General features: G+C 42.2%; 1 protein-coding gene across 1 annotated transcript; it reads left to right on the forward strand.

The window, feature by feature from the left end:
• The first annotated feature begins 288 nt into the window (after window positions 1-288).
• LOC128733842 (glucose-induced degradation protein 4 homolog) lies at window positions 289-16,168 on the forward strand. The gene is made up of 5 exons (XM_053827670.1): window positions 289-1,077; window positions 13,921-14,088; window positions 14,154-14,267; window positions 14,335-14,453; window positions 14,526-16,168. The coding sequence occupies exons 1-5, from the start codon at window positions 931-933 to the stop codon at window positions 14,587-14,589; spliced, it is 612 nt and encodes a 203-aa protein (XP_053683645.1). The 5' UTR covers window positions 289-930; the 3' UTR covers window positions 14,590-16,168.
• Window positions 16,169-16,737: the final 569 nt, after the last annotated feature.

Genomic DNA, 16,737 nt, shown 5'->3' on the forward strand with positions numbered 1-16,737 from the left:
ACGTTCAGCTGTTTAAATTTCGGTAAAATTTTACCGAACTCGGTGCTTTTTATTAAGACTGATGCATCTCCTCTATGTGTTCAAAATATGTTCGTTACCCTATTTCAATTAAAAAAACTGTTATACTTGCTTGCATCACTGTCCAATAGGAATTGCATTACTTGACAGTACGAACGTCATTCGTCGCAATTCGTCGTAAAAAATCCATCTCGAACTATCACAAAATTGCCCTTATCGAGAAGAGAGAAGCGCTGCAGCCACCAAGTAAGAAGTGAGTGTATTTTGTGATGTGTGTGTTTTTCTCGGAGGAAAATTCGTCGTAAAAGCGGTAGTGTTTCGAAAGACAATCCCCGCGGTAGTGTTCACGCCGGTCGCGCGCAAAGTGCCGTTCAGCCAGTTTCGTTCCGGGACACCCGAAGCGTGCCCCGTCGGAAAGCCGTCAAAATAAAGCCCCAGGCAGAGCAGGACCAGCAGCAGCAGGCGGAAGAGCGGACGGAAAGAGAAAGTGTGTCGTCCTCGTCGGACACATCGTCATCGTCTACTTCCGCCGTTGCGCTGCACCCGCTGCCGGACGCGGACATTTCCGAGCAGCAACAACTGGAATTGCACCTGCAGCAAGGTTGTTCGTCAGCAGGTGCCCTGCCGTCTCTAGAGCAACAACAGCAACAGCAACAACAAGTAGGTCTGCTTCTAGCGGTTGTAGAAAACGACGACGTAGTTTCTTGCGGGGAGCGGGGAACTGACTCAGCCGCAGAACGGTCCCCACCGATCGAGGAGGCAGCGGCAGCGGAAGTAAACGCGACCACTTTCGACGGTAAACCGGACGCGTCCGGCGGTGGTAATTACTGCAATAGCAGCAGCAGCTGCAGCGGCGGCAGTGTCAACGACAGCACCAGACAAGGATCGCGATCATCTCCCGCGAAAGATACAATGCCGGTAAAGGTAGACATTGTGCCGCCTCCGCCGAACAATTCCAAGCAGCTGGGCGTTACCAAGTCGCTGCTCTACAATGGATCCAAGTTTAGAGGGTTCCAGAAGTCGAAGGGAAATTCGTACGAGGTGGAAGTGGTGCTGCAGGTATGTGTTGGGGAAGGGCGGTAGTTTTTCTTTCCCCCAGCTTATTCGAGTAACATTTTTGAATGGATTCTTTTTATTAACCAAGTAGGCGTGTTTTTTTATACGTACGCTGTCATTCTAATATTAGATAACAAATGAGCGCCAGACTTTAAGACGCCTATGCAATTTTAGAATCTCTATCATGTGTCTTCAAAGGTGCTATGCAAATCCTTTGAGCATTTATTACATCATCTGTTGAATATAGTGAAATTAAAAAAAAACACTGGATTAAAATAAATTCTGAAAGCAGCTCATTTAGAAGAAGTGTGCATCGTGTTGTTTGCGTTCACACATCAGGATAATACTCATGCAATGGCTGAATTCGTATTACAATCGCTTTCACGTAACAATTCGAAATTACTGACGAAAGTTTCCGTAATCAATAATCGAAATACGCCTATTTGTGAAGCATTTGCGTTCTAGTGCAAAAATTTACTCCGGTTTTGTTCAAACTATATTTTTTGTTTTGTGAAAATAATTAGATTGTAATTTTTAATTGGCCCGTATACCTAGTGTTATGAATTAGGATGGTGCAGAAAAAAGCAATTTTTAGCTGCTCCCCTAATTTTGAAAAATTGACTATTGAGTTGCAAAAATGCAATGGAGACGTATGGTGTTTTGTTTAGATTTGCAATGAAACAGATGTACGATGTTCCTGGTATAATAACGGATATTTTTGAACTTTGATCTGCATGCAAAACTTTCGGTGAAAGTCTCCCTTCTGAGGCTATACACGCATCAAACCATTTTTTGATGTCTTCATACTCAGTTTGGATCTTGTTAGGTTGTTACTTCGATAAATGACTTGAGTGTGAAACAGAGCTGCAGAGCCGGCGTTACAGCGCGCGAGGCCCCGTGTAGATTAAGCAGCGAGGCCCTAATTTGTATACCAGAAGGGCATTGGATTGAAAGGCCACTGTGATAGCCTTAACGAGCATCTTTTGGCGCAGACTTCGATTGCTGTACACAGTTGAAGTTGAGCTAGATAGTTGTGATCTTGTGCCGTGAATGATCTTTTGGGACTTGGGTTCTATACTCGGTATGGAGTAAGCAGCATACTTCCGAAGAAGTTATGCCTAGATAAAGCAAGCGCTCCGCAATTACAGAGCAGATGTGCTGAACTTTCAAGTGCAGAGTTACAAAAGCGGAAGGTGTCGGTATCATTCGATACTGTTTGAATGATAAAGAGCAGGACTGTGTAGGACAGTTAGTAGGCCCCTGGTTGTGCCTAGCTCACTGTTTAACTGTTTAGTCAGCAACCCTGTTTTTGATTCCAACGAGATGCTATCTTAACAGGTAATCTAGGTTGGCAGCTATGTTTAGTTTTTTATCCCAAACTTTCCTCTGACGATAAGTCTTCGACGTAAGCAATAGTCTCGTAACCAAGATGTGCTGCTTGTGAAGGAATGCGTCGGCCACCAGTGACCAAAGCAAGGGTGAGAGAGCTCCTTATGGGCTTCCTTTTACAGCCGAAAATGTTAAGTGATGTATCTCCTAACTAGCAAGGCTTTCACGGCTTGTTAGGCTTGCTAGAGTCTAACTTATTTTAGTCGATTCCGTTTTCAAAGAGAGCTGTAAAAATTGAAGCGAACGACACGCTATCGAAAGCGCCTTCAATATCAAGGAAACCCCAAAGTGCCTCCTCTTGATATATGAGCGATTTCTCAATCAACGTCACAACGCAGAGCAATGCAGTTTCCGTAGATTGACCGTGTTGGTATGCGTGTGGATTTCCACGCAACGGAAAGTTCTTTGATAACTCAATGCCTTTATAGTTATCCGCGATTTCCTCTATCAACTCGAGAAGCATTGATGTCAAATCTATTGGACTGAAAGCCTTTTGGGTGGTTTTCTCTTTTCGGTATCTGCCTACTTTCCGTCAATTCTCCGGGATATGTCCCAAAGTGAAACTGGTTCGAAAAATGTTAATTAGCTCAGACATTATAATGCTGTAGGTAAGACGCTGGTCTAATAAGCCAGTCGTATGTTCTGGGAGAGGCTGCTAGAGCCAACAATAGGATCGTAGCACTGACCCCGTACTGCCCTGTGTTCTAACAGCTGGTTGCGAAGTCTGTCGTATAAAAACAGAAGGTCAAATTTCGATAACGGAATTAGCACCCAGGCTTTGTTATTATAATGCTGAATACCACCCGGATCTGGAGAATTCATGGGTTCAAAAGAGCTAAATACCCACTTAATTGAATCCTCCGTACATAATCGGCGTGCAAGCAGATCCGAGTTATTTGGCACCTTATGTAACGACATATTCTAAAGCAGCGAGGTCTAATTTCATCGATTTTTTCCTAACACTTTACACTCAATATTTAAATAAAAGAGGATAGGAAACAATTCAAAATATTAATATTTTTTGAAACGATGGTTCTACAATTGATGAAGGGACGGTAAGGGAAAGTAATGAAGAAGGATTTTTTGGGAATGGAGGGGAAACAGTGGAAAGGAAGGGAGGGGATAATAGGTAGCTACGCTTAACAAGTTGTCGTTGTGACTCCTACCTTTTGTCCAATGCTCCGACCCATGCACCTTCCAGCTTTATACAAAAGATAGGAGTCACAACGAGAACTTGTTAAGCGTAGCTTCCTATTACCCCCTCCCTTCCTTTCCACTCTTTCCCCTCCATTCCCAAAAAATCCTTCTTCATTACTTTCCCTTACCGTCCCTTCATCAATTGTAGAACCATCGTTTCAAAAAATATTAATATATGCCTGACCGCATTTCAAGGTCATAAGACTAAAACACGAGTTTGGTCAATACAAAATATACAAATATTTCTGAACAGTCAACTGTGTTGACCATCACCAAGCGCGAGGCCCCCCTGAAGCGCGAGGGTCTGTTCCACCGCACGGGTTTGCCAGCCTAAACGTCGGCTCTGCAGAGCTGCAACCGTTATTTTAACGAGCACGTTCCTGTGATAATCTCCAAAGCATTCGCCATGCTTAGTTTCATCCCTTGTAATGATGCTCGTGAATTCCGCGACGTGAACGCCTTGAAGACGCTCGTTGTACTGCTTATTGTACGCAGTGACGACTGCCGTGAAATAAATCACAAGGATTACCTTCGTACTGATAAGGTTGGAGCCTTTGCACCAACATCACTTATACCTGCTGAGAATGTTTTTCTTTGACTTATTGACAAACCGGAGCGACTGCCCAGACCACTTGCGACTGGCAAAGTTTTTTGGTCCAGTGCGTCGCCTCCGTCAACGATTGTCCTAATCATAACTGTTAAAAATAGAACCATCCGCTGAAGAAATGCTTCAGCCTGTTAAATAATTTAGATGTTTTTGATTTTCACGGTAACCGTAACGAAGCTGAAAATGTACAAAACCCTTACTAGACCGGTAGTTCTTTATGGACTTGAAGCCGTGACGCTGCTCACGGAGGACATATGCGCCCTTGCCGTGCTCGGGTGGAAGGTATTGCGGACGATATTTGGTGGGAGTACAAACTGAAAGCGGACTCGTACGAACCACGAATTACAGGCACTGCTTGGAAAGATTCGGTACATCTGGCGAAAATCGGTCGGCTACGGTGGACCGAACACGTCGTAAGGATGCCGGACGACAGTGCGACGAAAACAGCTAGCTTCAACAATCCTACAGGCACCAGGAATTGGGGGACTCAATTTTCAAGATGGGTCGACCAGGTCGAAAGTGATTTGCGGCTTTTGAGACGAGTTGAATGGAGACGACTGCTTGAAACAGTACAAGCCACCCCGGGTCCTAGGCTGCTAATGATGGCGATAATGACGGCAATAAATAAATTTAAAAATAATGTATAACCATTGAAATCGCCATCTTTCATGCCGCACAACCGATCACGGCAGATTATTTCACTTGGAGCAGCATTCCCGTTAACTTTTAAGAGCTGTCGCTGCGTTCCAGCCGTCGTTTTCTTCGAATGAAAGTTGGTCCTAGAAACTGGTAGGAAAACCGCCAGTAGGGTTGGCGTTGTTTTGATGAATTTGTACACTAGTGACTGCAGGTCTTAGGACACTCGAACATCCCGCATGAAGTGGCGGAACTCCCGTAAGAGGAAGTTAACAGTACGAAGGAGTGTTTGGAAATATCCCACGAATCAAAGGGTCTCGGAAGCTCGTTGTTGGCCTATGTCTGCCGCTCCCCACTCTAAACCACTAAAACCCTCCGGGCTTCTAGTCAAGAATGCCCCGTAACGTCTTACTTAGGGGAGAGGCTGTCAATGTCTTCGCATTGTTCTGTACGCCTGTCGAGACGCGTACCGATCCGGAGATGGCGACCAACATTACTTTCATCCTTTCACGGCTATCAGGGCAGGTTGGTTTTGACACACCGTTGGTTCGCTTCCATTCAACCAGACTGATAGAACCGGTATGAGTCTATCGCGTGCGTGCATCCATCGTTCTTGGCTGTGTCGCAGTTTCACTGCCATTTGACCAGCGAATTTTCCCTCACTAGCTTCTGAGCTCCTCTGGCATTTATTTGTACGTAGCAGTTATTGTCTTGCATTCCAGCGATAATACCTACTGCTTCCGACGATGCTATTCTATCTATGCAATGGGGCGACACTCACAGTCATGAGTCGGAACGTGCTATTCGGGTTTACCTTCGTCGCCTTCTCACAAGCGTAGTTGACGTGGTTGTTGGAGGCTCCCGGATGCATGAAAGTCCATGTTGAAGTAATAACGTGTTCTCCGGTGGCGATGACTGCGTACTGTAGGTACGGCTTTTCAGTTACTGACCATATAGGACCTCCGTTTTATGGTGGGTAATTCCAGTTCCAGTTCTCGATCGTTTCAATCACCTCTGTCATCACCATTTTGATCTCCAATGACTCGTCTGTCACTGATAGCACGATGTCATCCGCAAAATCGATAGCACGATGTCATCCGCAAAATTGCGCAACTTCCGACGTAATGTTTGTTCATCGCCTTACGTCTGTTAGTCGTCTCGTAAACAAGCACCCGTTTCCTGCCTGAAGTATGTTCCCCAGCATACTGCATAGATACCACGGGACCTGCCATTCTATGCAGTGACATGGCGAAGGCCTTCCAACTGGCATTATTGAAGACGTTTCTTACGTCGATCGTTACAACGGCGCAAAAAGGATATTTCCTCTTCGCTTCTGTTTGGACTGTTTGGTCCACTGTTCAAATAGCATCCACTCTTACCGATCTTGTTTCACCAGTAAAAGCTAGCCGTCGGGCGTTTCGCCATTTCAATTTTCTCGGCATGGTAGCATCATATGCCCTTACCTGCGTATCCGTCAACTAGTGTGCATTCACAATAAGTTGTCCACCCAGAGTGTCTCAATGAAAATTTTCTTGTCAAAGGTCATCATCTTCCACTTTTGCTCATGGGCTCTAGCTTTTTGCATTATCACCGGATTCCGCCGGCCGATGGTGTATTTAATCGCTTGGTGATCCCAAGGTATCTTATACTAGCTGATTGGCCGATCTTGCTCAGGATCCTTCTGTCTCTCTGTTACAAACAGAACCTGTTTTCTATATCGCTTTAGTTGATTTTTTCAGTGAAAATAAAAACTATGATGCTTTCAGCGTACGACAATTAGAAGACAGGAAAAAAACAATAGCTTAGTTAGTAATAGTTATAGAGGACGACGCAGTGAGATGTAAGTTTGTGTTGACGATAGAAAACTGTGTAAAATAGTTAAATAAATGTAATTATGTTTTAGGCATAGTCAATGTCAATGTCAATGTTATTGATCAGGACCGATGAAAATTGCAAAATGATGGCTGGAAAAAGCATACTTGGGACAGCATGCTATTCCTCATTGTGCATCCTTATCAGGTCCTGCATGCTGATCATTATCGACGCAGGCCACGTTCGAATGCGAGTCCTGGTGGGATGGGACGGAATGTTAGTCCAATACTTGTCGCTTCTAAAGACCGGGGACCAGGGTATTAGGCAATGTAACTTGTCTTTGATTCAAGCATCTTTTCTTCATTTTTTTAAAATAAAATCCAATTGTTTTTTTGCACAACATAATCTATTGGTAGATTACCCCAATTGTCAAAAATATGCAGCTTTAAAGAAATATTTTTTGCGTTAACGTTATGGGTTTGTATGGGTTCTTAACCTCGCGATATTAGAGCATGTTACGGTATCATTTCAAATGCAAGAGAAATGCACTCCTTTAGCCATTTTAACCATCCTCCCCTCCTTGTAAGAGAGCACCCCCTTCACTACTTCTTTTATGTCAAAGAACATGTATGCCAAGTTGATGAAGAACAGTCTAGGCGTTTCGGAGATATGGCGGAACATACATTCATACTACCGTTCCTCATCCCCCCGTTCGGCTCCCCCAGTCAGTTCCGCCTTCTGCCACGTAGTCAAAAGTCCCAATAACAAAAGAGAAACAAAAGCTTTTTTACATATATGTCTCCTCGGTGACTCCACAACCTACCCTCCATACCCCCCGTCTTCTTGTCCCCCAGCCTCTTGCTCAACTGCAATCGGTCTAAATACAAGAGAAACGTAACCCTTTATACTTATTTGGATCTCCCACCCTTGTTAGGGATTACCCTCCTTTTGTCGGCCCCAGTGCTGATCTGCTTACGCCAAGGAACATGTGTGCCAAAGTTTGGTCGAGAACGGTCAATGCGTTTTGGAGTTATGCCGGAACATACATACAAACTCACACTCACTTTTATATATATACTAGATTACTAGCTGACCCGACAAACTTCGTATTGCCACAAATTAAACTGTGTTGTACATAAATCGTGAATTTCGGATGACCTTTGTTGAGTTTTGCAAGTTTCTGTGGAGTTCATGGGTGGTTTAATATACAAATTTTCCTCATAGTAAAATAGAAAACTCCCCTCATTGCTTAGTTTGATAAAATAAAGTGGATAGCATTAAAAAATTAGCCATGACAGGGGTATAGGGGAAGGGGTCATAGTTCCCCTCCAAAAGAGGTGAGGGGTCTCAATGCACCATAGAAAAAAATCGCCTTTCAAAACACCCACATGCCGAATTTGGTTCCATTTGCTTGATTAGTTCTCGAGTTATGAGGAAATTTGTATTTCGTTTGTATAGGAGCCCTCCCTCTTAAAGTGGGCAGGGGTTTTAATTCACCATAGAAAATATTCATGCCCTAGAAAACTTCAACATGCCAAATTTGGTTCCATTTGCTTGATTAATTCTCGAGTTATGAGGAAATTTGCATTTCATTTATATAGGAGCCCCCCTTCCTAAAGTGAGGAGGGGTCCCAGTTCATCATAGAAAAAAATTTTGTCTCTAAAAACACCCACGTGCCAAATTTTGTTCCATTTGCTAGATTAGTTTTCGAGTTATGAGGAAATTTGTATTTCGTTTGTATAGGAGCCCCCCCTCTTAAAGTGGGGAGGGGTCCTTATTCACCATAGAAAATATTCTTGCTCTCGAAAACTTTCACATGCCAAATTTTGTTCCATTTGCTTGATTAGTTCTTCAGTTATGAGGAAATTTGTATTTCATGTGTATAGGATCCCCCCCTCCTAAAACGGAGAGGGGTCCCATCATCATAGAAAAAATTTTTGTCTCCAAAAACACCCACATGCCAAATTTGGTTCGCTTTGCTTAATTACTTCTCGAGTTATGAGGAAAATTGTGTTTCTTTGGTACAGGAGCCCCCCCTCTTAAAGTGGGGAGGGGTCCTAATTTACTATAGAAAATATTCTTGCCCTCGAAAACCTTCACATGCCGAATTTGGTTCCATTTGCTTGATTAGTTCTCGAGTTATGAGGAAATTTGTATGAAAGCCCCCCCTTTTAAAGAGGAGAGGAGTTATAATTCCCCTTATAAAGAGGGGAGGGGTCTCAATTTACCATAGAATAAATTCTTGTCACCGAAAACACCCACATGCCAAATTTTGTTCTATTCGCTTGATTAGCTGTCGAGTTATGCAGAAATTTGTGTTTCATTTGTATGGGAGCCCCCCCTCTTAGTGGGGGGAGGGGTTTCTAACCATCATTAAAACCTTTCCTGGCCCCAAAAAACCTCTACATGCATATTTTCATGCCGATTGGTTCAGTAGTTTTCGATTCTATAAGGAACATACGGACAGACAGACAGACAGAAATCCTTCTTTATAGGTATAGATTACTGGTGACCAGGCATTTTTTTTGTTAGGGGGGACTTAGACTACTTTGTCCATTGAATTGAACTTTTGTAGTATATCCTTATTTGCTGTACGTGTCAGGCAAACCAAACACCATTATACAAGTGATTGGCCACTTGCCGCTACACGTTCCCAGTCAGGTATGATATGGTTTATGAAACCAATAACCTTCCCGGGATTAGCAGACTAAAGCTCACCGGGAGATAAACAACCCTTGTCAAGAAATTTAAATCTGCTTGTATATAATGCATCACTACTGCATAACAGATGTTCCGAAGTTTCACTTTCAAGATTGCAAAAGCGACAGATATCATTACCAACCCGACCTATGTTTTTAAAATGATATCTACTCGGATAGTGCCCAGTTACTAGGCCAGTGTATGTACAAAGAGCTCTCTTATTGAGCTCTATGAGCTTTTTGGTGGTTTTTGCATTTGGAGTTATAAATCTTTTGGACTGGTTACATCCTCTGACTGCCATCCAATTGGCTGTCACTTTTTATTCTTCCCAGCGTCTAAGTTCCATTTTAATTGCGCAATTTGATATTCCGCAAAAAGTCTCCGGACTAATAAATTGTGAGTTAGAGCCTTCTTTTGCTAAGTCGTCTGCTATTTCATTGCCTTCAATGCCGCAATGTCCTGGAACCCAATACAGATTGATTGAGTTCATTTGACATAGACGTCGCAAAGAAAGAATGCAATCCCAAACCATTTTAGAAGTACATTTACAAGCACTTAGTGCCTTCGGTGCTGCTTGACTATCAGCAGAGGTGGCATAAACCGCAGCGCAGACCAAAAGACACACATTCTTAAACAACACAACACTCGCCATGCGGTGTGTGTTCGCCCACAAATTCCCTTCAGTGTCTCTTTTGCTAAACACGCTCTTTCGTGTTTTACGCGCACCAACAAAAGGCAGTCGCAAACGCAGAGTGATAAATTTGCTGCGTGCTTTACCACACCAAGAGCCGCACTCTGCGCGGCTGGATTGTACACCCTGCGCTGGGTCAGTTGAAGTGGTGTGATTGAAAAAAACATTTTTACTGTTGCGGTGCCTGATCCGTACTAACTTAACATAGACCATATTAGTTGTTCAGTGCAGCGTGTATTTTCACTTTTAAAAGGGCAGAAAATTTGTAAATACAAAACAATTTTTTTGCGCAATTCCGCACGAAGTGTGGCAAAGGGCAGCACCAAGTGCTGTTTGTCACTCACTGGGCGATTTTCACCGAGTGCTGTCGTTCGCTCCCACTCCGCGTTCGCTCGTACGCTGTGTGCATATTAGCTGTAGAGGTGTGTTGCCGAATCGCTCTGTGCGACAAGGCATAGTATTGGAACATTGGGCGCATAGTGTGAGCGAATGACAGCCCTGACTATCAGAGAAGATGCAAATATTTGCATGCTTATATTTCCTCCTCAAGCAAACATTTACACATTCAATTATTGCAAAAATCTCCGCCTGAAACACAGTTGGCCATATTTCCATTGCCACTGATATTTTTGTTCCAGGGCCATAGATTCCAGCAATAGTTTTTGGACCAATTTTTGAGCCATCAGTGAAAAATATCGTTGAGCCTTGACGAACCATAGGAACTCCACTTTCCCAATTGTGGCGCGATGTTTCGCACACTTTGTAGGGAGTGTCATAGTTATCCAAAGGTTTCATACAATCTCCATTCATACTTAACACAGGCCCTATTTTAAAGTAATTCAGAATACTCATGTGACCAGAATGATCCGATGAAACATTTTTAAATTTATTAAGCCTCAGAGCACATTTCTCTGCTTCCAATTGCACAAATTCATGCAAAGGAAGCAGATTGAGAATTGCATCTAATGCTTTCGATGGAGTACTACGCATTGCTCCGGTTATTGCAATGCACGCAAGTCGTTGAAGTTTTGCAAGCCTTGATTCAGCAGTAGCCTCCTTTGTTTTTGGCCACCAGACTAACGAAGCATACGTAACTTTCGGTTTTATAATAGATGTGTAGATCCACATTATCATTTTTGGCTTTAAGGCCCATTTCCTTCCGATGGTTTTTGAACATAGCCACAATGCACTGACTGCCTTGTTTATCGCTACGTCGAGATGTGCATTCCAGTTTAGCTTTGCGTCCAGAATTAAACCTAAGAATTTTACCTGTTCACTAAATTTTATTTGCTTTCCCTCAAGCTTGAGAAGCTTTAAGTTGAGTTTTCTCCTTTTAGTGAAAGGGACAATTACGATTTTTGTCGGATTAATACTTAAGCCCTCGTTCTTACACCAAGATTAGGTAAGCCTTAGAGCCTGTTGCATTCTTTCCGAAACTATATTATCAAATTTTCCTCTCACCATGATGACAAGGTCATCTGCAAAGCCGACAACTTCGAAACCTTCAGCTCCCAGACCCCTAAGTAGATCATCTACAACTAAAGACCACAAAAGTGGTGAAAGAACTGCTCCTTGTGGACATCCCTTCATTGCCTTCATTGTCATAGAGGACCCTCCAAGCTCAGAAGTGATTTCTCTTTTTACCAGCATGGTATGAATCCAGTCGATTATGTGCGTATTATATTTTCTTCGTTTCATAGCATCTTTCATAGATGAATAGGAAGTATTGTCGAAAGCTCCTTCACTATCCAGGAAAGAACAAAGTGCAATTTCCTTTACTGAAAGAGATTTCTCAATTTTACCTACAAGCGTATGAAGTGCTGTTACTGTTGAACTACCAGATTGATATGCAAACTGATATTCAGATAATGGATATGATTGCATGCATGTTGAATCGACATAATCTTTCAGAACTTTTTCCATTGTCTTCAGTAGAACCGAAGATAGACTGATAGGTCTGAAGGATTTGGGATTCGTCCTGTTTCTCTTCCCAGCTTTCGGTATGAAGATGACCTTAACTGATCTCCATTTCGATGGAATGTATTTGAATCTTAAACTTGCCCTAAAAATCTGCATGAGCGCCGGTACTAGGACTGCTTCATCTTATTGAAGCAGTGCTGGAAATACTCTGTCAACACCTGCAGATTTAAATGGCTGAAATGATCTTACAGCATTTACCCCTCTCGCTAAAGTAAAGATTTCGTCAGATACATCTGCTGCTATACCGTCTGCTCTACTAGATTCTGAGAGAATCTCTGTAGAACAATTTTCTACACCTATACCTTCCGAGACCACACACACAGTTGAGCCCGGAAAATGTGTTTCCATCATCAAGTTTAAAGTGTCACCTAGATTTTTAGTAAAATGTCCGTCTTGATACTTAAGATTACCTAGTTCGGTTGTGTGATTTTTTGCAAGGGTTTACTGTAGCCTTGCAACTGTTGTATTATTTATGGTTTCGCATGTTAGCATCCAAGATTTCCTCTTAGATTTGCTTATTTCTTTATTATACTCAGTTAGAGCTTTCCTATATTCAGTCCAATTTGACGTACGTTTGGCTAAATTGAACATTTTTCGAGTACTTTTCCTCCTATGTCATCATAAAATTTTCTCATAAGTCCACCATTTTTCAAATCAGTCCGCAAGCCGCACGAATCATTTCGAAGATCGAGATGACATCACTGGTATAGATAGTTGTGCAGACATGCTAAGGGTATGGAAGGCGAAATTTATTCCATGGATGATGCTCCGAGTCCTCAATCGTTTCACACGACACATGTTTGAAACAATCCAGCACTTTTATTTTCGTCAGCAGATAGTTTCCTGCTACAATCATCAATAGTCATAAGAAAGTACTTGCTTCTGGTCAACGAAGTCGATTCCATCTGGTCGTACAAATCGGAATGGATCAGGTCCAGCACATCGTCTGCTCGAACACCCTTGTATCGGAATAGTTGACGTTGATGCTTATCACGCAAGCACGGGCAAAACACATGCACTCAATTGCTGCAATTGCACTTCCAACAACATGCCACGAAGTTGCTTCAAACTCTCCACGTTCAGATGTCTCAGGGTCGCCAATGCCACAGCTCCAGATTAATAAACTTGACATCTTGAAGAATCTTTGTTTTAACAGTATCCGCCGTCAGCTTTAAGGCACGGACGCTGAAAGGCCTATGATCACCAGTGGTAGTTCAATCAACAGGATACCGGACATCTAGTGGTTATTAAACTCGAATCCAATTGCAGCCAACGTGTGCCGAGTGGTCATCAGAAGATAAATGTAAACTTCAAATGATTCACAATCCACAAACTCAAACCCGGCCAGCTGCCGAATCAGCCCGAATTCCCGGATGTAATCCCTATCCTGGAAAGTTGTCTTCAGTCTTTTCCATGTCTGCTTGGCGGTCATCGCATCTTGCACCAGGCTATGGTTCATAGGGTCAATACTCAAACCTATCGTCGCACGCAAGATCCCGTTCTGATTGTTCCTTCGGTGGATTGTTCGCGGGGATGACTTTCCAGCATCCTTCGCTTGGCTTGACTGGATCCGCTTTGAACTGTTTGATCACTTCCAATGGCTCCAGATTTTTCTACTCCAGTTTCAGGCGTGGAATTCGATTCAATTCCGTTTCTTGAAGAAAGTTGTACCGACATTTTGAAAAAGTTAACTTTATTTTGCTCGTTACGGAAAGGCGTCCGATAGCAAGTTTATAGACTAACTGAATTCATAGGCTGCTAGGATCTCTAACAGAATCGTTCATGTTCCTAACCTGAAATCTTGCTCTAACTTTAAATCTCTCTTTATTCCAGCATGTAGACGAAGCAAATTCCTACCTGTGCGGATATCTGAAAATCACCGGCTTGACGTTCGAGTTCCCAACGCTGACCACCTTCTTCGATGGGGAGATAATTTCCAAGAAGTATCCCTTTCTCACGCGCAAATGGGATGCCGACGAGGACGTTGATCGGAAGCATTTTGTAAGATTGTAACAGATGGTAACCGCCGTTGTAGGACTGAACCGTTATTTTATTGTTCTTTACAGGGAAAATTTGCCGCCTTTGTTGACTATCAGAAAAATTTCAATTCGGACGACTTCGACTACGATGCCCTGCAGAAAAGTGACTACGTTTTTATGAGATGGAAAGAGCACTTTTTGGTACGGGGAAAAGTTGATCGCTAGCGAGTGGTTCTGGTTTAGTAAAAAATTTTGATTCCTTTTTTAGGTACCTGATCACAAGATAACGGACATAAATGGGGCTTCGTTTGCCGGGTTCTACTATATCTGCTTTCAAAAGTCGCAGGCGGTGATGGAAGGCTACTACTATCACCGATCCTCCGAATGGTTTGTTACGCCTATGCTACGAGAACACCTTCGGTTTGAAACTAACCATCAATTCTATTTTCAATTTTTAAGGTACCAATCGCTTACGCTGGAGCACGTGCCGGAATCATGCATCCAGATCTACGAATTTAGATAAATCTAAAAAACTAATCCTCAGTAACCAGTGTAGGCTAGAGAGCATTAGCCGGCGCGCCGGCCGTGTGCACCGCAGCAGACTCGAAAAACGAAAAAAAAAACAACAGCAACATGCGTTCCCTTTTTTCCCCTGCCCCCACCCGCTTCGGTAGAGACAGTCACCGATACCGGAACTTAAATTTATTTGTTTTTAACACCTATAACGATGTTATCTAAGCTAATACTTTTTCGACATTGCGAGATAACAATTTATTATTTAGTAAGCAAAACAAATCAGCTTAGACAGAGTAGGCCGAGAACCGAATCGAGTACCCGAATCAGAACAACAACGGTAACAACGATATTATAAATTGAACGTCTAAAAAGAAAACTTAAAAATCATTTCAAATGATTCTGTGCCATCTTCCCACGCTTGGTGACAGACACAGACTTACTAGCTACACACAAACACACACACACACATTTACCTAACCGTAGAAAGTGACACAAATCCAACTGACCGCTACCAGATGGTAGTCGATTGTTATTTTTCCTCTGTTTAAGGTCGATTCGATAAACCCATATACAGCAACAATCAATAGTTTATTGTTACGAACCAAGCTTTTGGTCGTCAGAATCAAATAAAATGCAAACAAACCGAAAGTTTTACAGCAAATAGCACAGAATGAAATCTGTCACATTCAAACTGCAATAGAATGAGGAGAGTTAATTAACGCATTATCTGAACGATTTCGACACACACACACAATCGACATACGCAACACACAGAACAGCAACAATTATATTATCCACAAAATTAAGCAAAAAAAAAAGAAAACACGTTGAACATTAGTGGTTAGGACAGTTAAGTAATGCAAATATTTTCTATTTTCATGATAAAGTAACAAGTAACAAAACAAGTAATAACAAAAAAAAAAAAATAGGAAACAAAAAACGAAGAAAACGTTAGCAATGGGTTGAGTTTCAGAAGCCTACCTTCCCCGGCGCCCGGGCCGCCGGTCACTACTTACCCAGCGTAGAGGTACGCTTAATGTTCGTTTTTGAATCTATTATTTAAAAAAACCTTCAACGTGAAAAATGCCATTTTTTTATCTTACGGAATATTTAATAGAAGGACGCGGAGGGTTCAAAATTTAATTTTAGGATTTGTTTACAAACAGACATCCGATTGTGATCAGCAAAAAGCTCCCGAAAAATTATACGAATAGCACCGCCTACTACTTATTTTCAAACCCTTCATCCCAGTTGTCAAAATTACAAAAAAAAAAACGCAATAGAAGTGGGCTACAACCGTTGCATTAGGGGGAAGAAACCTCACTCATTCATTTCGTTTTTGTTTGTGCGCTAAATATTTGTATACAATGGAATGTTTCTGGCCAGCTCAGAGAGCCCGCTGGCGTCAGTTTTTGCGCGGCATTATTATGATATTAGTAGGCAATAGTACTAAACCGTACCGTACGTACTGCATATAGTTGTACTTTTCCATCTTTAGCAAGTTTGGGTCCGAAACTCGTAATTACTTGACATTTGAAGAAATACATATTATATGGATAAATATATATATATATTTTCAATAAAAAGTGAAAAAAAAATACCGCGACATTGTGGCGCGGAAAAAACCGCTTCGCAGCAAAGTTTTCCTGAAAATGTATGTTGCCTTTTTGCGTTGGGGTCAAAAGATAGTTTGCAGCTATTTTGCCACGGTCAACAGCAAAAAGTCTTCCGTCTCAAAGAATTTAATTTGAATTTGAAAAAAGAATTTAATTTTACCAAGAAAAACGTGGACAAACCTCCACAGTTATGGAACCAGATTATTTTCACCGATGATGAGATAAACCTTTTCTGGATCTGATGACAGACAAATAATGGTGTATAGGAAACCGGGGTCGAAGTGACAGGCTTGCAAACTGGCAAGCTGGTCGTAAACGCTAATTAGACCGGTTGTTCTCTATGAGAATAAAACGTGTTTTGTGATTGACTATTAATTAGAGTGAAGTTTATGTAATAATCTCCCTATTTCATCTGATTCTTCCGACTGCTCTACTGATTTAAATATAGTTTCGCAGGTTGTTGAACTTTTAGACATCGATAAATTTACCTGTGCTGTCCAATTCGTCTAATTTAATCTCTGAATTGATCTATCCATTTT

The sequence above is a fragment of the Sabethes cyaneus genome, chromosome 1, assembly GCF_943734655.1.
Source record: "Sabethes cyaneus chromosome 1, idSabCyanKW18_F2, whole genome shotgun sequence".
In the NCBI taxonomy this organism is placed as follows: domain Eukaryota; kingdom Metazoa; phylum Arthropoda; class Insecta; order Diptera; family Culicidae; genus Sabethes; species Sabethes cyaneus.